Genomic DNA, 21,459 nt, shown 5'->3' on the forward strand with positions numbered 1-21,459 from the left:
TATATATATGTATATATTATATGTAAAAAATTAGTGAAATATGATTTTAATATTGTTTGTTGTTCTTAAATTGTATTAATTCTTGGTTGAGGTCATTTCTAATATTTTTACTACATTGAAAATTTTTTGTGTTGTTTTCTAAACTTAATAATTGTTTTTCTACTTTTAACTGGTTTTAGAAAGATATTGATTATAAAGAAAAAAACTGCTTTTCAGATAGAAATTTTTTTAAAAAATTACAAAATTAGTAAAATCTCTCTATTAATTAATAATTATTAATTTATTAATGGCCAACTAAAAATTAATAGAATTAATACTTCTATAAATTAATAGAATTTTTCGGTCCCAACATTATTAATATATAGAGGTTTTGCCGTATGATATATGATCTTTTAACTCTCATATTTTTCAATAAAATGAGAGCCTTTTAAAATAATTACAATAATTTGTTTAACTAGCATTAGATGTTTTTGAAGTTTTTCCTAGCCAACTAAAAAAGAAGGGGTAAACATGCCAGCCATAGAGACATGAGGTCGAAGAAGCTTTTCATATGTATTTGAGAGAGGATCATGTCACGGATGGGGCGGTTGATTCTCCTAAAAACAACGTCTAGTCGTGTCAAAATCTAGTGATGAATCGGATATACTGCAGCCGCCAGTGGCGGATGCAAGGCATTGATAGGGGGTCAATTGACCCCATAAATTTTTAAAAATCTATTATATGTAATTAGCAATAATTCTAATGACCCCAACTTATAATAAATTTTGAGCCCAATACAAAATTAATGATGCAATATGAAAGAAAAAATAGTCCAATTACTTAAAAGTTGGATTCTCACTAAAATTTTAGACCCATAATTTACCTTAAATAAAATAAATATTCACCTAATATTATTTCAGTTTTTACAAAACACAAAATAAAAAAATATCAAATTTTTTAGTGTACTATTTAGTTCCGCCACTGGCAGCCGCTCCATCCGAATGGAATAGATTATCGCATATGCCACGAGCTTTTGAACTATTGTCGGCGCCACAATTAAGTATGTAGAGGCCTATGAAGTCATCAATGGCTAGGTCTAGAAAATTGATGGTGTGAATCCTAAGCTTGTTTGAACTTTGATCCATATCTCTTTGCTGATACTGAAGATAAGCGAAGTGGTTTCGCATTCACAGATATAAATAGCTAAATTAAGTTGACTCTAACAATTTATAAACAGACAAACAATCATTACACAACTGACTTGAGATCAAATAATGGAGGAAGTTCTAATACTTGGCCTCTTCTGGGTTTCTTTCAAATCTCTCATCCTTTACTAAGAAGTCTACCAATGGTGATAATGCATATTCAGGTCTTTGCAGTGCTTTTACAGATTCCGTGGACAAAACTCGCCCAGATAAGCAGCAAAGACGAAGATGAAGCTTGTACATTAGATGATGCTACTAGTTGCTCCAAATTAGAGCCTCCAACTATTTACATTTTGCTTCAGGCAAACTCGATCCAGCTCATTCCAGATTCTTTGGCCCCTAACTTCTTAGCGGCTTCTCTCACTTCACTTAACTGATCCCACATGCCCAACGTAGCATAAGCATTGGAAAGAGATGTATACAACGATGGATCTTCCGGAAATGCCTTGAGCAATTTCTCAGCAATTACAGTAATCAGTCCCGCATTCTTGTGAGTTCCGCAAGCAGTGAGCAGAGACATCCATATTGTTTTATCGGGTTCTAAAGGCATTTTCTTTATCAATTCTTCTGCCTCTTGGAACCGCCCAGCTTGACCAAGAAGATCAACTACGCAATAATAATGCTCTAGATACGGTTCAAGACCATATTCACATTTCATCGTTTCGAGGATTGATCTTGCTTCTTCAAGCAGTCCAGAATGTCGGCAAGCAGAAAGAAGCCCCAAAAAAGTTACCTCATTTGGTTCAATCTCAGAATTGATCATCTTGTGGAAATACTGAAACGCTTCTTCGACTCGTCCGTTTTGTCCAAATCCCACAATTATCCCCGTCCAAGAGACAACATCTCTTTCCAACATACCATCAAACAACACTACACTATTGTCTATCTCACCACATTTTACATACATATCTCCTAGTGCTGTCGCTGTAACAGGTTCTGATTGGTAACCTTTCTTTATACACAACCCATGAATTTGCTTACCACATCCAAGAGACGCTAAACTTGAACAGACTTTGAGAATACTTGAGACGATAAACTGGTCGGCATCGAGTCCCAACTTGATTAATTCCCTGAACAGATAAAATGCTAAAGAATTGAACCCTGATTTCACACAGCCTCTTATCAAGCCAGAGAAAGCGATGATATCTTTATTTGGAAGCCTATGAAACAGCTTATGTGCTTCTTGTATATTCCCAACGTTTGCGTGTAGATCAACAAGAATGCTTCCTACAATGTAATCCAACTCATAACCACTGACTACAACTAAACTATGTACCTGAAGCCCGAGTCTTAAGTTGACTAAGTTGATGCATATCTTTAAGGCACCACTTAGAGTGTAGGAATCAAAACACAAATCTGACTTGTACAGCAGCAAAAGCAGCCCTAATGCCGCTTCATTCTCTTCGTTAATCAAAAATCCAGAGAGCATAGAATTCCAAACCGCAACAGTATTACAGAGGGCCGGCTTTTCCTGATGAAAAACATCAGCTGCATCACTTAGAGAGCCACAGTTCGAGTACATATCAATAAGAGCAGAGAGTGCGAACGGGCTAGACTCCAGACCCGACTTTACGACACAGCCATGCAGTTGTTTACCCATTGTTAATAAACCACCAAAACTGCAAGCTTTAAGACCACATGGTAAAGCAAAACCGTCTAACACAAGTCCTTCTCTCTGCATCCTAACCAGAAACTCCAACGCACGAGGACTACCCTTATCGACAAATCCCGAGATCAAACAGTTCCAAGACACAATATTTGGCTGCGGAATTCGATTAAACAAACTAACCGCCTCCTCAACCATACCTGCTTTACAATAACCAGAAATAAGAGTGTTCCACGAAGTCGAATTAGGCCGTAAAATCTCCTTAAAAGAGCTATTAGCTTCACTAAGTCTCCCATTCTTAACAAACATATCTACAACACTATTCATCAAAACAACATCACCTTTAAGATTCTCTTTACCAATCCTTTCATAAACAAAACTCCCCAACTGAATATCACCCACTAACCCACACGCTTTCAAAACCGCAGAATAGATAAACTCGTTAGCCGCTTCTTCTTGAGATTCCACCATTCTTCTGTATAACTCAATAGCCTTACTGGGTTTTCCATCACAAGTATACCCAGAAACCATCGTAGTCCAAGTGACAATATTTCTCTCAGTCATTTCATCGAACACTTTATGTGCATCACTCAACAACCTAAAATCAACATACATTGAGATCACGTTATTCGCAAGAAACACATTTTGAGAGATCCCTTGTTTGACTATATGAGCTTGAATTGATTCTCCACGCTTAAAAGCTTGTATTTTCCCACAATGACGTAATCCTGCTGCTATAAGCTTCAAGTCCATAGCCATTTTCCAATACAAATCTCAACAATTCATTACAATTGCAAAAATAGTCTTAACGTTAAACGGAAGGTAGTTTATTTCGAAGAACAAAAAACGTCACGCTGTTTAATACGTGAAATGAAGACAACGGTAGGTAGTTTATCTGGGAAAAACAAACACGGCACGCTGTTTAATACGGTAGACCGTAAAACGGTAGGTAGTTTATTTGGAAAAAACAAAAACGGCTGTTTAATAAGGGAAATGAAGACAGTAAAACGGCAGGTAGTTTGTTTGGAAAAGCAAAAACGGGATGCTGTGTCAGTGGCTGATATATTAATAACCATAATTGTTAGAAAAAAAAAAAATCAGATCTGAAAATTTCGCCGTCGTCTTCCTCCTCCTCCTCCTCCACGAGCTCCTCTTTCACGAATCTTCAATCTCCAGGTGGGTTTTTTTCCTGGTTCTTTTGTTCTGGTATTATTGTGTTTGCAATGGCTTCTAGTTCTGTTTCCAATTTGGAGATTTCAATTGTAGATTTTCTTTTTGTATATAAACTGATCCTTGAATAATCGAAGAATATATTCACTGAAAAACTTATTTTCTTAGTCTAATAAGACTTTACATTGATAATCTATGGATTCTAGATGTTAAATTGTTCTAAATCCTAGGTATATAGCTGTTGCTTGTACATACTAATGTTGTTCTTTGTTATTTGTCAGATGAAAATGAAAGATAGTCGTTGCACAATCATACGTTTTGATTACGGAGGATGTTATTCGAAGAACGGAGATGACGTACGATGGAATCCGAAAGAAGATCAAATTTATACTTTAGTGATGAAAGGATCTTTCGAAGAGTTTACTTATTCTGTGTTGGTTGATAGGATATGCAAGAAAATTAGGGTAGATGAAGCGACGACGACGATGTTGAAGTTAAGTTACGTTCCGTTGCTAGAGGATCCTAAGAGGCAAACTTATCTTTTGGATGATGAAGATGTTTTAGGATATTTAATGGAAGGAGATAATAATCAGCGGAGAAATGTTTTGCATGTGGAACTCATTGAAGGTGTCGATCAAAACCAGAGTTGGGAGCGAGAGGATGGAAGAAGTGGAATTGATGTAAGGAATGAGGAGATTGCGAATGATGAGTTGTTGGCAAATGGTGAAGAAGTTGCGTACATGGATAATTATGGGATGTCTGTTGATGATGTACAAGTAGATGAGGTTGTGAATCTTGAATGGGAAGATGGTATTGGTTTGACTTTAGGTCAAGAGTTTGAGAGTAAGCAGGAAGTTCAGGATTTAGTTGAGAAAGCTGAACTTCAGAATTGTTTTGAGGTTGCTATATTCAAGTCATCACCTGGGCTATACGTGTTAAGATGTCGTGGTAGTGGTTGTAAATGGTATCTACGAGTTGCAAGGGTTAAGAATTCGGATCGTTTATCTGTTAGAACTTACAACAAGATGCATACATGCTCTCCGGTAACTACAACTAGAAGAAGAGATAAAAGAATAGCCACACCACAATTAGTTGCATCTCTCTTGCTAGAGGATTATCGAGATGTATTCGACACTCTAACTCCAAAAAACCTCATACATTTGGTTCAAGAAAAACATGGTGTTACGGTTTCATACGCTACTGCTTTGAGAGGAAAAAAACAAGCTGCAAGGGATGTGCGGGGTCATTCACATACTCCATGAGATGGAAGAAAAAGTTATGCGTTTGCATTTGTTCCTGATCATGCATCTGTTTTTTTTTTTTTTCTGATCACATCATCCAACCAAATGATATGTTACTTTTGGTCAATAACCAAACGTTGAGGATTTAGTTGAAAATGTCGGGTTTAGGAGTAGTTGAATGTATATTCATCGCAAACTGCGTACTCTTGCAAAGTTCAAGAGTCTAAAAATGTCTACTGCTTGGGAAAATCAATCTTTTGCTGGCATCATTAACGTTGGATCCTTACAAATTCCAAGTAATCAAATTGTGCACTGATGCAGTGTTTAAGAGCCAAGCCACACCCACGGCATTGCAAAGCTAATACAACAATGTATGCCTTATCCGCGGGTTTCAAATTCGAATTGACACATCTACCTTACAGTGACAACAATGCTTCACTTGTAAAATATTAATAATGAGCTACTAGAGGTGAATTTTTAGACTTCAAACATTCTATGTCTACATACAAAAAGCTTTGATTAGACCCAAATACAAATACACCAGAGTCTTCCTTCGTTGCTTCCTCAAATTACAAAGCATCGTTTCAACACTAAATAATATGTATATATGATATATCCCTTCGTTTATTCTTGGACGCTCCAAACGAATCAAGGCTTAGCCACAGCACGAGCCACATGCCGGTAGGGAATCTGAAAAACCACCAATAAAATTTTCCGTTATTCAGAATCAAGTCAAAATCAAACTAAGAATCATTCACAAGGTCTAGATGTGCTTTCTATCATCAAAAGGATCAAATATCAAACTCATCGCGGGTTACTTACTGTGGTCAGCTCCACGGATATCATTCAAGCCACGCACATTGTCGAGGCCCCCACGAGGAGGTCCACCACCGCTACCACCACCACCACCACCACCACCACCGCCACCGCCCCCACCCCCCATGCCACCCCACTTCTTGTTAGCCTTAGAGCCTTTCCTGTATGCATCTGATTTCTCCATCTGCCCAATAACTCGCAGGTAAGTCAACGCTTGTGACAGGTTATGGAACCTAACTCCAAGAAATGGAAGAAGAATCTTACCGAGAACATGGTTACAAAGAAGACTTGTATCAGATTAATGATGGACAAGAAGAAATCTTTGATCGTCCTTAATCTCCATATTGGCCGCTTCGCTTTAACCACACCTGGTACATGTTCCAAAGTTAGTCAATGTCAAATACACTTAATATTTGCTATATATTTATGTTTTCACAAACGCTAACTATCAAAACCCCAAAAACAGATATACAGATTTAGGGAATTTTTCTCTTCTCTTCTCTCCCCAAAAAGTGTGTTAATGGAAGCTCCTAAATTACCTATGAGAACCCAAAAACCCGTCCCAAACTCCGACAACTAATCTCTACAATGGCAGAAGAATGTAATCATGAACATAGCATTATATCTACTATGGCACAAATCGCATTTACCAAAACGTCATTGCTTGCCTACATTCATAACTCTCATATCAAATTCTCTCTAGCTTTAGGAGACATAACCCCTATGATTCACAAACTATTGAACATGAACTCGCTTAGGCTAATGTTAGTTTTAACAATCACTCAGCCAGAATATGCCCATTCACTAACTTCTCCCAATATACATTGCTCAAAAGTTTACACTTGTTTGAAGTTTAGACCTGAATAGCACATCTTAGATATTAAAAGTCTAGAAATGTCTCCTGCAACGGAATCTTCATCGAGCTTTCTATTCGAATTAGTTCTCTGAGAATCGTATAATAACTGAATGATTATAGACCTAATCCAATTTCCATATTCCATAAACCTATAAACTTTCTAATAATAGAAACATATAATCCCGTTTGCCCAAAAAAAAAAAACAAAAAAGAAACATATAATCCCAAATCAAAAATCGAAACCCCTTTAAACATTCATATGATCAATCCAAATTCAGCTATATAAAACCTAATTTCCATATTACATCAAAATCACAAATTCTGTAACAATCAACGCTCAATAGTTATAAATTTGAAACAAATAGCAGGATTGATGAAAACTTGAGACAAATCAATTTAAGGATTGAAAAACGAATAATCAGATCGAATTTAACTAAATCGATGACACACAAAAAAAATAAAAAACGAAAACGAAAAGAAACAGAGAGATCTAAGAGACTCTCATACCTCCTTCGACGTATGCCATTGAAGTAAAATTCTGGGTTCTTCTTCTTCGTCAACAACAAAATCTCCAGAGACCTAATTGATTAACACCAAAATAAGCGATTAAGCTAGATTTTATATCGTCCTTTGACTCTATTCACGCGTTTGTGTTTCGAAGTTTCGCGACGTCTACGTGGATTTGGCACGTGTCATATTCTCATTGGAAACTGTAATGCTTGTAATTTTTTTTTAACTTTTTTTTTTTCCACTTTTGACTTGTGTTGTACGAGAAGAATTTATATTGATCAGAAGAGACTCATTCGATTGAAGTATGAAAGAAACCCTGAAATGGCATAAATAACTTTTTCTTTTCAGTCTAATGAGCAACATGCATCATATTATGATTTAGTATGAAATCTAACACTGTGCAATAACACTGTAAGAAGTCGGCCTAAAACAAAAGAAATACATTACTTAACATTGATACCCAAAAAAAAAAAACATCAAACGCACGATTAGCAAGGTTTGTTCGTAGGTCAGCTTGTTCGTTTGTCGTATTAGTTTGCCACCTTCAAAATCTCCAGGAATGTTTTATCTTTTGTTACTTGTCATTCATTTACGAATAACGCAAAAGTTAATAAGATTTTGTATTTTGAGTATGTGTGGATGCAAGATCCCACAACTAGCTAGAGATTTGTGATTAGATTAGAAAGGGAAGATTTAGGGCTAAGTTCTCTGACGGATCAAACAAGATCAAGACTTTAGAAATCGAATGTAGACTTTTATATATCAAAGTGAAATTACAAAAGGTCGCGCATGTTTTTAGAGCTAGATGTAAATAGAAGTGTTTTCTCTTAAAGTGATGATGTGTTATTAATATGGTGAAAGTTGGCCAACTTTCATATATATGATTAGTACTAAAAGTTTAAGAGTTTAACACATAAATTAATAATAAAAAAAGTTCTGTTTTAAAATATGATTAGTTTTCTATTAAAAAAAATAATTCAACATATAAGAAAACAAATTGCATGATTTTAAAAGGCCAAAAGCATAAATTTTTGAAAACATCAAACAAATGATTTTTTCTTTAAACATCACTTACTATGAACAGAGAGAGTATTAGATACTATAGTCAATCGAAAGTAGACAAATTAGAAAATTTTAGGTCAAATTTAAAGGAAAAATTCCCAAAAAAAACCACAATTATTTTTTATTTGAACGTTTAAATACCCAATAGTTTTCGATTGGAAGAAAACTACACATGTTAGATCAATCATTTTCAATAATAGTTGGTATAAAATTTAGAAAATATCTCAATTTTTTATTTGCGAATTAACATTAACTATTTGAATTAAAGATTACACGTTTAACAAACTTGCCAAAATTTGCTTCTCCTTCACGTTTTCTGCCGGAAACCATGGGGTCTTCCCCGGCGGCCGCTGTCTCACCGACGGATAGATCTGATCCGGTGTCTCCTAAGTCTGCTTGGGTCTCTCCGCTCCCGGAGGCCTCTGTTCCACGTTTAAAACCAGTTGTGAATCTAGTCGACGGTGTCGCTAGAGTCTCTGTCCCTGCTGAGATTGTTGAGGAGAGTTCCCCTCTCTGGAAGTGTTTTGTTGTTGGTTATTTCATGGGTGATGCACCACATCTAGGCACGATTCATGCCACTGTGAACCGTATTTGGAACTCTGTGGGAAAGGCCTCACGTATTGATGTGCAATTTTTGAGTCCGAAGACTGTCCTATTTCGTATTGAAAATGAACAAACTCGGGCTAGGGTCTTGAGGAGAAAGTATTGGCATATTGCGGATGTGCCCTTAGTGTTGAATGACTGGAGCCCTGAAACAGTTCATGAGAAGCCAAGCTTAACGGCCATGCCATTGTGGGTGGATTTTAGAGGTGTTCCTGGATTTCTTTTCTCTCAAAAAGGCTTGCGGTTTCTAGCTGACATAACTGGAGAATTTGTTCGCTTGCATCCAAACACTGAGCGCTGTACCAGGTTGGATATGGCGAGAATTTTGGTAGAGGTCAATTTGGAGAAGGTGTTGACGGAAACCATTTGTGTGGAAGACAGTGAAGGTTCAGAATTTACAGTCTCTGTAAGCTACCCTTGGCTTCCTCCCCGCTGTAACCAGTGTTTTCAGTGGGGTCATAAGGAAGCTGATTGCTCGAAGAAGAACACTGCAGTTGGTGCTGGGTCTCCTAATTCATCACGGTCCCCTGTTTCTCAAGATGAAATCACAGTCTCTGATCCTCTTGCGGTCGTGGCAGCTTTGGTTAATGATCTTGAGAATGTGTCTGCTATTGTCGTGGAGGGAAGACATGTAGGATCTGAATTGTTGGCGGTAAACAATGGATCCACTGTAGTATCTGATGGTGTAGGTATAAAATCCGGATGCGAGACAAATGAATCACACTCTGTTTTAGTAGTCACTGAGAATGTGGCTGAGGCTAGTGGAGAGCAAGAGAAGACTGAGCAGGGCTGGTCTATAGTTCCTTATGGTCGTAAATCAAGCCCTCTCCGTAAGCCAGTAGACAGAACTGACTTACCATTGGGCTTGGCCTCAGGATTTCTTGTCCTAGAGGATTCCCCTGAAGATGGCGAAATCGTTGAAACAGAGACGGAGCAGACGGAGCAGTCTAAATTGGTTGAAAATAAAAGCTCAGGGGTATCGGAAAATGCAGCAGCCAGTGCCAAGTCTGGGACTAAGAAAAGTGGGAAGCAAAAACACAAGCAGAGACCTATACTAAATAAGAAAGACATGTTGCAAATGAGGCCTCAAGCAAATTCTCAAAAAACTTCCTCTAGGAAGTTCTGATGACGTCAATCTTCTCTTGGAACATGCGTGGGTTCAATCAGCCATGCAAACAAAATGCTGTTCGTAGATGGGTGCAGTCACAGAAATTCACGGTCGGTTGTCTACTTGAAACACGTATTCAAGAAGAAAATTATCGGTCTATTTTTGAGTCTACGTTCCCTGGATGGCAATGTCTTAATAATTATACGTATGGTAGGTTGGGGAGAATTTGGGTTTGTTGGTCAGCAGAGGTTGATTTACATCTAATTCATATGAGTGCTCAACAAATTACTTGTTGGATTAGATTTCAAGCGACAGGAGAGATCTTTATTTGTTCATTTGTGTATGCTTCAAATTTTGCCATTGACAGGAGAGCTCTGTGGAAGGAGCTCACAGACATTCAAGTGGGTTGTGTGCAAACGATTAACCCGTGGATTGTTGTTGGTGATTTCAACGTCACTCTTGCTGCTACGGAACACTCACGGTATCTTGACTATCTCCAAGACCAGTCAGCCATGCGAGAATTCCAGAATATGGTGCAAAATTGTGGACTCGAGGATTTATCATATGTTGGTCCAGTTTTTACTTGGTCAAACAGTCAAGATGGCAACCCGATTAGCAAAAAGTTGGATCGTGCTCTAGTAAATGGTAATTGGCTGGGGACTTTCTCTAGTGCGTATGCAAATTTTGAAATGGGAGGAGTCTCGGATCATGCTCGTCTTTGGGTTCAAATCAGAACGTTAGCGCCTACAAATCGGCGACCATTTCAGTTCTTCAATCATCTCGCTTCTCACCCGCAGTTTTTGGAAATTGTTGCACAGACTTGGTCATCATCTCAACCGTTATTTCACTCCCGTTCTGCTCTAACTCTGCTGCACAAGAAATTGAAGTCATTGAAAGAACATTTAAGGCGGTTAAACAGAGAGAGATATGGGGATCTCCCTTCTCGTGTTAAGGCAGCCTATGACGAGCTTTGTGTAAAGCAGAATGAAGCTCTTCAAAATCCTCAAGAGCAGACGTACGAGGCAGTAACAGAGGCATCTGAACGATGGAATCACTTAGCTAGTATTGAGGAACAATTTTATCATCAGAAATCAAGGGTCCAATGGATGCAGTTTGGTGATCAGAACACTAGTTATTTTCATAAGACCGCAGAGAGCCGCGCTGCTAGAAATGCAATCAAACACCTAAAGACGAGCAATGGAGAGGTTTTGACAGAATTAAGTGACATAAAGGCTAAAGCGGTTAGACATTATAAGTCTTTTCTTCAAGACCAGCAAGTAGATATTGAGGTGCCTTCAGTAAATTATATCTCGCAGCTTGTCTCTTTTAGGTGTACTAGCGATGATGCTGCTCGGCTAGTTCAGCCTGTTAGTGTGGAGGAGATAAGGAAAGCAGTGTTCTCCATGCCCCTAAATAAAGCGCCGGGTCCGGATGGCTTCACAGTTGAATTCTTCAAAGCAGCATGGCCAATAGTGGGTCGGGATTTTGTTATTGCCGTGCAATCCTTCTTTCTGTTTGGATTTATGCCGAAGGGGATTAATAGCACAATCCTCACTTTGGTTCCCAAGACCACAAGCCCTGATACTATGAAGGACTATAGGCCGATAGCTTGCTGTAATCTTATTTATAAGGTTATATCGAAGATCTTGGCTTCTCGTCTCAAACAGAAACTGCCGGAAGCTATTGATTTGAGTCAAAGTGCATTTGTAAAAGGCCGTCTCCTCCTTGAAAATGTTCTGTTAGCTACCGAATTGGTGAAAGATTATCACCGCCCATCGGTTACTACTCGGTCTGCGATTAAGCTGGATATAGCTAAGGCATTTGACACGGTCCACTGGTCTTTTATTGCATCAACTCTTCGTGCAATGAACTATCCGGAACAGTTCATTTTTTGGATCTCTCAATGTGTTTCTACCGCTTCCTTTTCAGTTTCTATCAATGGTGAGCTTGAGGGTTTTTTTACAAGTTCCCGGGGACTGCGACAAGGTTGTTCACTCTCGCCCTATCTCTATGTCATTGTGAGTAATGTTCTTTCCGGTTTGCTCACCAAGGCAGTGAGGGAGCGGCATATTGGCATCCACCCTAAATGTCAAGATTTTCATCTATCTCATCTAAGTTTTGCTGATGACATATTGGTATTCACTGACGGTACTCCTCAGTTGCTTCATGGTACTCTAGCGGTATTTATTGATTTTGCGCATATGTCAGGGCTGAATATAAACATCTCCAAATCCTCTATTTTTGCTGCAGGTAGAGGCAAACTGAGTCTTGAACAAGCAGCGGCGAGTTCTGGTTTAGAGGTGTGTGAGTTACCAATTCGTTATCTTGGCCTACCACTTACCACGAAAGCTATGACTAGGGTGGATTATGAACCGCTAATCGATAAGATCCGGAACAGATTAGCGAGCTGGACCACAAGATATCTTTCCTATGCAGGACGGGCTCAACTAATAAAGTCGGTCATAGCTAGTATCACAAATTTTTGGTGCTCAGTTTTAACGGGTGGATTCGCTACTCTCCCAAAGAAGTGTTTCAAAGAAATTGAAAGTATGTGCTCTGCCTTTCTTTGGAGTGGTTCTCCAAACACAAATGGTAAAGCAAAGGTTGCTTGGGAGGATGTTTGTGTGCCTCGAGAAGAGGGAGGGCTGGGAATTCGACGGATGCATGAGGTTTTTCGGGTTTTTGGTCTTAGTTTGATTTGGAAGATCATTTCTGGTTCGGGCTCACTATGGGTTGCTTGGGTCCATCGGTATTTGATAAGACAAGGCACTTTCTGGGACGTAAAGGAGACTACACTGGGCTCTTGGCAATGGCGTAAATTACTAAAGCTAAGGCCACTTGCTGCTGAGTTTACGAGCACGGAGATTGGTGATGGTAGAAATACTTATTTTTGGCTTGATAGATGGTTACCTATAGGCCGGCTGGTGGATATCCTGGGGACTGCGGGGTCTTATCAACTTGGTGTCCCTAAATTTGCAAAGGTTTCCGAGGTGGTAAATGATGCGGGGTGGAGTTTTCGGCGGTGTCGGAACAGAAATGTAATGGAAGTGATCCGGGGCATTCGGGGGCTTAAGGTCCCAAGTAGTGAAGCAGGTATGGATAAGGTATTGTGGAGACACAATTCGGACGATTTTCGACCAGTATATAATGCGGCTAGTACATGGGAACAGCTGCGAACTCATGCTGCTACAAAGGAGTGGAATAAGGTTATTTGGTTCCTGCAAACAGTTCCTCGGTTTGCATTCATCACTTGGCTGGCGATCAAGGATAGGCTTACCACTGGCTCAAGGACGCGAGCATGGGGAGACATCCAATCTTGTCTCTTCTGTGGAGAGCCTGATGAAACCCGGGATCATTTATTTTTCGCCTGCCCTTATTCGTTCATGGTGTGGATTGGAGTGGTAGGTGACTTGTTGAGTACTGAACCGGATTCCGATTGGGCTGATACACTTCAGCGGCTCATCACTCACCCATATGCGAGGTATGACTACATTCTCCTCCGCTTGTGTTTCCAAGCAACCATATATTATCTATGGCGGGAAAGAAATGAGAGAAGGCACAACAGCTTACATCGTACGCACTCCCAACTAGTCCGTACGATTGAGAGAGTTATACGTTCAAGAATCGTGTCTCTACGATACTATGAGAATAAGAAGCTACGAGGGTTGATCCAACGGTGGTTTAGCTCAAGGCAAACTCACTAGCTGATTCTGCGACTATGTTCTATTTTCCAATGTTTATACTCTGTTTCTTATTGCTCTATTACTTCATTTGTTGTAAATAACTCTATTTTCATCAATTAATTTCACATTTCATCAAAAAAAAAACTACACATGTTAATTAAACTGTGCGATTTAATACACAAACATTTAAATGTTGTTATTTTCGTACTCACGATCTCGCAATAAAAATAAAATTCTAATTTTACATTTATCATCTTAATTAATTATTAATTTTAATATGATGTAGCATTAATTTAATTTAATTTAAATAAAAATTAATTTTATTAATATTTTGTTTCTATGTTGGTCTATTTTGTACGATATTTTTTAAGTTTTTCTTACGTATATTGAATTTAGCCATGTAATTCTCAAAGGAAATCATGTGAGTCCATGTTATTTGTTTCTTTACTGAAGTACTTGTAGATGTATGAAGTGGTTTAAACAAAGAAACTTACAAATTTATCCTGTAATCATAAAAACTTATACATATATGTAATTTTAGCAATCAAATATCTGTAGTTTCATCTCTTAATCATTCATGACAACTAAATTATACAGCTAAACTTGACAAAAATGGTATGATTATTATCTAGAAATTTTTTAAAAGTATATTTTGATTGACAAATTTTTTTTCCGCTTAGGGCACTCAAAATGTTTGGACCGGCACTGCATTCAATGCAGAAAATCAAAATACTTTCTTCCTCTACCATTGAATGATTCTTGATTTTGCATAAGATGACTAGATGGGTCGGATCGGAGATTTAGTTGCAGTTATACAATGTCTCTAATCTAAAGCAACTACTACAAACGTAGATTTTTTTTTTTTTTTTTTGGATTAAGCCTTGGTTATGTGTGTTAGTTTAGTTTGATTGGGTTCAGTGACTATGAAGCTCTTTAAGTAATTACATAGTATACAAACTAAGATAAAGCACATGAATCTTTATAAGCTTGCAAGTAGAGAGTATTGTAGAATTCTTTTTGGTTAGAGAACAATGGTTGTTGTAGAAATTACTTAGATATATAAATTATCATGCTACTTTGAAGATGTAAAAGATGACAATGGATCTCTAACTGATATGGATGGACTTATGTTCCATAAGTTGTCACAAGCTTAATTTGACTGATATGAGAGCAAAACATTGGGCAGATGGAAAAATCATATGCATACTTGAAAGGCTCTTAGGCTAAGAGGGAAAAGGGAATTGATTGACAATGATGACCTTTTGGAGGATGAGTTGAGAAATGCAAGTACTTTGGAGACAAAATAGATGGAAGATGGCGAAGAGACTGATAATGAGGAGCAAATTGACGCCATCTCCCAACTCTATCCCATCTCGACGATCAAAATGTCCTAGAAAAAAACATAAGGTGAAAAAGACTATAAGGAGTAAGGTTTTAGACTCGCTACCCGCTGATGCAGAATCATCAAAGGCCGAGTAGGAAGACGGCTTAACAAAGGAACCTAAAGCTGAGGCCACCAAGGAAAAGGCTCGTAAGAATACATATATCAAGGGTGTAGGCTCAAAAAAACTTAATGCACTTTGAATTCGACCTTCGCCCATAAAAAGTACCAATGTTGGGCGTTCAAGAATTTCTAATGTCCCTCGCAATGAGGTGTTTCCTTCTGCCATATAAAAAATTCTATGGTATGTTCAGGTTTGGTAGGTCCCAAAATCAACCTAATAAAATTAAATGAATGCAATAGCATAAAATTGTCAGGGGCATGCTTCTATCCGGCAATGTAGCACAAGCGGGAGCTCCAACATTGTTTTTTTTTTTATCAGCTTTTCTTTTTTTCAGAAACAAAAATAAATAAAAAAATTCTTTTATGCAACAATTTTAATGTCTTTTCGTTATGATAATCTATTCACAGTGGAACCCTCGGGTCGAAGTGGTGGTCTTGCTTTGTATTATATGGATTCGTCTGTTGTTACTTTTATTTTTTCTAACAAGCATGTGAAAGATATTGAAGTGTCTATTGAAGGAAGTAAAGTCTACATGACTTTCAATTATGGAGATCTGATAGTTTCGTGCCACAGAGACGTATAGGAGAGGATAACGAGGATGAGCCTAGATTGGAAAGGTGTTTGGTTTATTATTGGGGATTTCAATGAGATTATATGGGTCATCATGAAAAGGAAGGAGGCAGAAAAGGACATGTTTCATCTTTCCTCCCATTTGGCACCATCCTTGCAAACTGTGGTATGATCGAATTCCCATAGAAAGGTAATCAATTCTCTTAGGTGTGAAGAAGAAGAAACATGCACATCTGATGTCGGCTAGATAGGGCGGTTGGCAACGAAGATTGACATCACTTATTTTTTCCATACTAATGTGGAATATTTAAAACTGTGTAACTCAGATCAATAGAGACCTATTGTATTGTACTTGAAAATGGAAAACATGAATGATGGGAATAAGAACAGGGAAGACGGTGGAATCGAGGGATTTGCCGTGAAACCTAGACGATTTGAGAATTGGAAAATTCTTAGCGAAAGAAGTCTCTCAGAAATTTGCCGTAACATGGTCTCTCGCTATCGTCTCAACCTCAGTCTCAGCCTCACCGCAACGAGAGAGCAGGCTCGTCTTAATTAATTAATGGTCCCTGAGCAAAACCAAAAGAAAAAGAGAAACTCTTAGTAAAAAAAAAAATTTGTAAAAAATGGGGCATTTTTATCTAAAGAAAAATTTGAAATTGGGTTTGGACACATAACAAAAGCGCATTTCGTGATTCCCAAAAAGATCACGCCCCACTCATCAATTTTTTTGTAGTCCGGTGTATTTTAATTTTCATTAATATATAATTCTATTAGCTTTAATTCTAGTTTATCGTAATCCCAAGAACCAAAAAACCAAACAGTTTTATAGTTTACTTGATTTGAATTAGATAACAACTGTTATAAACCATATGGATGGACTCCATAACCGGCCCATGGCCCATTAGGGTTTTACCTTATTCTCTGTATCCTGCTATTATCCTTGTATATATATCCCTTATACTATTAATAAAAGACACAGTTCACAACACATTATCAGCACGATAGCCCCTCACCCTAAAAGCTAAAAATCCCGAAACCTAAATCTCTCTCACAAAAACCAAAACCCTAGCCGACTAAGCAAACCAAATCTTAGCCACTTTTACTACGAGAAATATCTTTTGAAACACTAGTCGATCGTGCTCTCTATTCTAACGTTTACGTTCTCCGATCACATATCACACGGTTTATTCTAGAGATAAGTAACATCATCCTTTTATTATTGTTCGTATTATGCTATATAAGAGATCGCGTCACACTTGATTATAGAGATCGTTATTCCTTATGATGACTATTGTTTTAATTACCCAGATCCATTAGAGTATTTACTTAGTCTCTTCTCATGCTTTATGATTTGCTATATTATATTGTTATGCTTTATGACTAGATCATATTCCACTACGTATAATCTCCGTTAACTTACAAACTGATTTAGGGATTTGATAAAACTAACCGTATGAGATCTTTATTGTTTATTGTTTGGTTTAATGTTATATTGATTATCAAATTGATAAGCACCAATCCATCACGATTTAGTATGTGTGCTTAATAAATTTAATATATACAATAAAGATATTGTTAGTGGAATTTTTAATTGATATTGTACTTGGTATAGTTGCTTGATAATTGAGTAACACATGTTTTATTCTATGATTCAAAAATCACCAATGAATAATGAAAATTAACAAATCGTTGGTTTTTGTGGTTCGGTATTCCCTGGTTTAATTTCATGAGGATATGTGCTTGTTAATTAAGATTTGTTTGAACTTGCATATGCGTGCTTTATTATCGGTCTGATCGAATATGACTAACGAAATCATAGATTGACGCATGTGTAAAGTAACATGTATTTCTAATTGTTTGATTTGATGATCATAATAACATGTATTTCTAATTCACTAAATATAATAGCCATGTTTCCATGAGCAAAATTTTGAGTTTCTCAGGAATCAGGATTATATATATTGAGATTTTGTAGAAGGTTTCAACCAGCTAAGAGACATAACTGTTTCCAATCTCCGTATCAGATCTCGGGTCTCTGTTATCTTCTCCAATTAAGATAAGTGCTATTTATTTATTATGCTTTATATACATGATCCAATTAAAGTTTGATAAGATAAAATTTGCATGAAAATTGGCACATGTGATTTGATTTATGATTGGAGAATTAATTGAGAAGTTAGTGAATGGAAAGATGTTTAATGCATGACATGATAGATTGAATGTTTTAATATAAACCCTAGGTTAAACCGAAAGTAAACCGAAACCCTAAATCCTAGGTTAAACCGGTTTAATAAACCCTAAGTCACGGTTTAAGATCAAGTTTCCCATGAATGGAAAGTTTCCATAAATAGAAAGTTCCATATAAGGAAAATTTCCAGAAATAGAAAGTTCCATATAAGGAAAATTTCCACAAATAGAAAGTTTCATACATAAAACTGAAATCCTAGCAAAAACCCTAGTACTATAAATCGCGGATGCTAAAACCCTAAAATTTAACCGCGAAATCCTAATATCCTAATCTAGTATGATCCGATTGTTTGGTTGTTTTTTGTTGCATACTAGATCAATCTTCTAGGGTTGATTTCATCCATATATATATATAACATGATTTTTTTAGAAAACACTTGCTGAAGACAAGCATGGCTCGGTCTTATATACCGCATGACTTGATCTAACCGATTACATGAGTTCTCATTTAACTTTATATATTGTAGATGTCAGAAATCAACTATTATGAATACACGCACTCAATGCCTCTAGTGACAATTATTTACAATGGGCTTTGGACATTGAGATTGTCCTAAAGGAAAAAGGGCTTGGTGAATCTATTGTGGAAGGAAACAATGTCACCAGAAGAGAGAGATATAAAGCGATTACTAACATACGCCATCACCTCAATGAGAGTCTCAAAATCAGTACCTCACTATTAAGAATCCTCTGAACCTCAGGACAGAGTTGAAAAAAAAAATCAATATAACCACCAAAGAACGGTGCTATTACCCAAAAGCCCGATTCGATCGGAAGAATCTCAGATTCCAGGAATTCAAATCCATGAATGAGTATAACTCAGCACTATTTAAAATAGTGTCAATACTGAGATTCCGTGGTGAGGAAGTTACTGAGAATGACTTGCTAGAGAAAGCATTCTCGACCTTTCACACAAACAATATATTGCCTCAGCAACAATATCGTGAAAAAGGTTTTTAGCACATATGCGAGTCTAAACTCTTGTTTTGCTACTTGCTGAGCAAAACAATGAGTTATAAATAGTGAAATGAGACCTCCTGGTCCTACCCCATTATCAGAAGCCCATTGGGCTGAAGAGCCTACAGAGCCTAAAGAGACTAAAGAGTCTAACCACGTCCAAAGAGATAAGTATCATGGCCACAGTCATGGTAAATGGAATGAACATGGTAGAAGTGGCAATTATAATTTATATGATCAAGGAAACCATTCATATGGTTAAGGCCGCCGACCCGACTTTGGTCGTAATCGAGGTAGAGGCCACGATATACCCAAACCACAAGACTCAAATAAACTTGTTTGCCACTGATGAGGAATGGGGAAACCATTGGACTAAGACGTGCAGGACACCTAAGCATCTCGTTGATCTCTATCAAGAGAGTTTGAAAAAAAATCTAGAACCTCATTTAGTTCATCACGATGGTGAAGAAGATTTCGACCTGAGATAGATGACTATGAGAATTTAATAAACGAAATATCTAAAGACATGGTTCATTAGCCAAATTGCGGATATAGCTAAATTTAGTGAAGGCTAAGGGCAGGCCCATGGCAGGCCCATATTCCCAAGGGCACACATCCTCAGATGCTTCATATTCACCCAGCCCAAAGGGGCTTGTTGAGTTTCAAAGAAATGTGTTTGAATGGTTTCCACATTGAAACTAAGGGTGAAGGGAACAAAGGATTCCCATATATTACTAAGAGCACCCAAGACCATGAGAAGGTCTTAGAGACTATACCCGCGTCATAGACTTTTACTATGCCAAGGTCAATATGATAAAGACTAATACAGTAAACAAAAGGGTTTACTAAGAAATTCACTAATGGCATGACTGGCCTGGCCAGCCTGGTTCTAACATGATGCGTAAAGCTGATATTAAAATCAAAAGGGCACACCTCTTAAGGACCTCACGTGTGTAGCATGTACACAAGGGAAACTCATACTAAGGCCATCACCAGTCAAAGCAACTAGAAACTTGGTGTTTCCTAGATTGCTGGCCCAGACCATAAGTCTGTGAGCCCACATACTTAAGACTATATGTCTAGATAATGCTGGTAAATTATGTCTCAAGCCTTTTATGGCACATGTCCATACTTGAACTCATAGTAGCTGCTTGGGGACACGCAATATTACATGCAACAAGAGCATATACGCATCAGGCCATTCTAGTGAGCATAGATATTCACCATCCCAACTACTCACAGGTCAGGAGCCAGATATGTCCCATCTAAAGATATTTGGGTGTGTCACCTATTTACCCATAGCACCACCACAGAGAGCAAATAATGGGACCTCAAAAGGGGATGGGAATATACGTTAAAAATGATTCTCCCACCATCATTAAGTATCTCGAGCCAAAGGCCAGATACAAGGATTGTCATCTCAATGAATCGTTTTCCCAACACTAGGTGGAGAGACTAACAAGCTGGTCAAAGAACTTACATGGAATCAAACATCCTTCACATGGCAAGATCCTCGGACTCCATCAGAGATCCAAAAGACTATATATCTGCAAAAGCTAGCTAAAACAGTTGCCAAGATTCCTATAATGACCCAAAGAGAGTAACAAAATCGTACATACCAGCTTGTAATGCACCAGTACATATTGATGTTCACAAGGAACATAATCAAGTTGCTACAGAGGCTACAACACGTAAGAAACGTGGTAGACCCAAAAGGTTCCAAAGACAAGAACCCTCGGAAATCAAATAAAGGTGCAAGGGAAACCGAGAAGGTTCAAGAAACCATAGACATGGCCGGCTAATAGACATAACCCTAAGGTACCAATCAATGAGGTTTGGGACGCCAAACCTCAAGGTCCTGAAGGTGTAAAGAGATCTCTATAAACTATATCATGTCTAGAATACAATGGAACCGAAAAGATGTCGACATCAATGATAAAATATTTGCGCATAAGGTAGCAACTGCAATGAATGAGGATCAGGAGCCCACGTCTATACTAGAGTGCACTCAAAGACCTGATTGATTAAAATGGTACAAGACCATAAAACGTGGAGCTAAGAATCATTAAGAAGAAGAATGTGTTTGGTCCAATACAAAGGACACCATTCAATGTAAAGCCAGTGGGACAAATGAGTTTTTGTGATTGTGTGAAATAAACATAGTGAAAGCGTAATATATCAGACACGGCTTGTCGCACAAGGATTCACACAAAGACCAGAAATAGAGGAGATATACTCCCCTGTGATGGATGCTAAGACATTTAAATCTGTGCTAAGTCTGGCTATATAAAAAAGAAAGATTTGCGGCTAATGGATGTAATGCTTGCATATTTATATA

General features: G+C 37.7%; 3 protein-coding genes across 3 annotated transcripts; 1 reads left to right on the plus strand and 2 right to left on the minus strand.

Moving 5' to 3' along the window:
* Positions 1 to 1,146: 1,146 nt before the first annotated feature.
* LOC9310591 (pentatricopeptide repeat-containing protein At4g08210) lies at positions 1,147 to 3,561 on the minus strand. Its single transcript, XM_002874478.2, has one exon. The coding sequence runs from the start codon at positions 3,547 to 3,549 to the stop codon at positions 1,483 to 1,485; it is 2,067 nt and encodes a 688-aa protein (XP_002874524.1). The 5' UTR covers positions 3,550 to 3,561; the 3' UTR covers positions 1,147 to 1,482.
* A 318-nt stretch (positions 3,562 to 3,879) lies between these two features.
* Positions 3,880 to 5,414, plus strand: LOC110227487. The gene is made up of 2 exons (XM_021021827.1): positions 3,880 to 3,966; positions 4,242 to 5,414. Exon 2 carries the CDS (start codon positions 4,242 to 4,244, stop codon positions 5,220 to 5,222), a length of 981 nt encoding a protein of 326 aa, XP_020877486.1. The 5' UTR covers positions 3,880 to 3,966; the 3' UTR covers positions 5,223 to 5,414.
* A 152-nt stretch (positions 5,415 to 5,566) lies between these two features.
* On the minus strand, positions 5,567 to 7,608 carry LOC9310592 (glycine-rich selenoprotein). The gene is made up of 4 exons (XM_021021873.1): positions 7,381 to 7,608; positions 6,282 to 6,385; positions 6,024 to 6,201; positions 5,567 to 5,891 (listed from the first exon to the last, which is right to left on the minus strand). The coding sequence occupies exons 1-4, from the start codon at positions 7,397 to 7,399 to the stop codon at positions 5,857 to 5,859; spliced, it is 336 nt and encodes a 111-aa protein (XP_020877532.1). The 5' UTR covers positions 7,400 to 7,608; the 3' UTR covers positions 5,567 to 5,856.
* Between the last annotated feature and the right edge of the window lie 13,851 nt (positions 7,609 to 21,459).

Source organism: Arabidopsis lyrata, assembly GCF_000004255.2.
Source record: "Arabidopsis lyrata subsp. lyrata unplaced genomic scaffold ARALYscaffold_6, whole genome shotgun sequence".
Lineage (NCBI taxonomy): Eukaryota > Viridiplantae > Streptophyta > Magnoliopsida > Brassicales > Brassicaceae > Arabidopsis > Arabidopsis lyrata.

Excerpts from the sequence above, each read along its gene's own strand:
- LOC110227487 (XM_021021827.1), top strand. The coding sequence starts at position 4,242 with ATGAAAATGAAAGATAGTCGTTGCACAATCATACGTTTTGATTACGGA.
- LOC9310592 (XM_021021873.1), bottom strand. Across the intron at positions 6,202-6,281 it reads TCTTTGTAACCATGTTCTCG|ATGGAGAAATCAGATGCATA; the intron begins GTAAGATTCTTC and ends GTTATTGGGCAG. Across the intron at positions 5,892-6,023 it reads TATCCGTGGAGCTGACCACA|ATTCCCTACCGGCATGTGGC; the intron begins GTAAGTAACCCG and ends GTGGTTTTTCAG.
- LOC9310591 (XM_002874478.2), bottom strand. The coding sequence starts at position 3,549 with ATGGCTATGGACTTGAAGCTTATAGCAGCAGGATTACGTCATTGTGGG.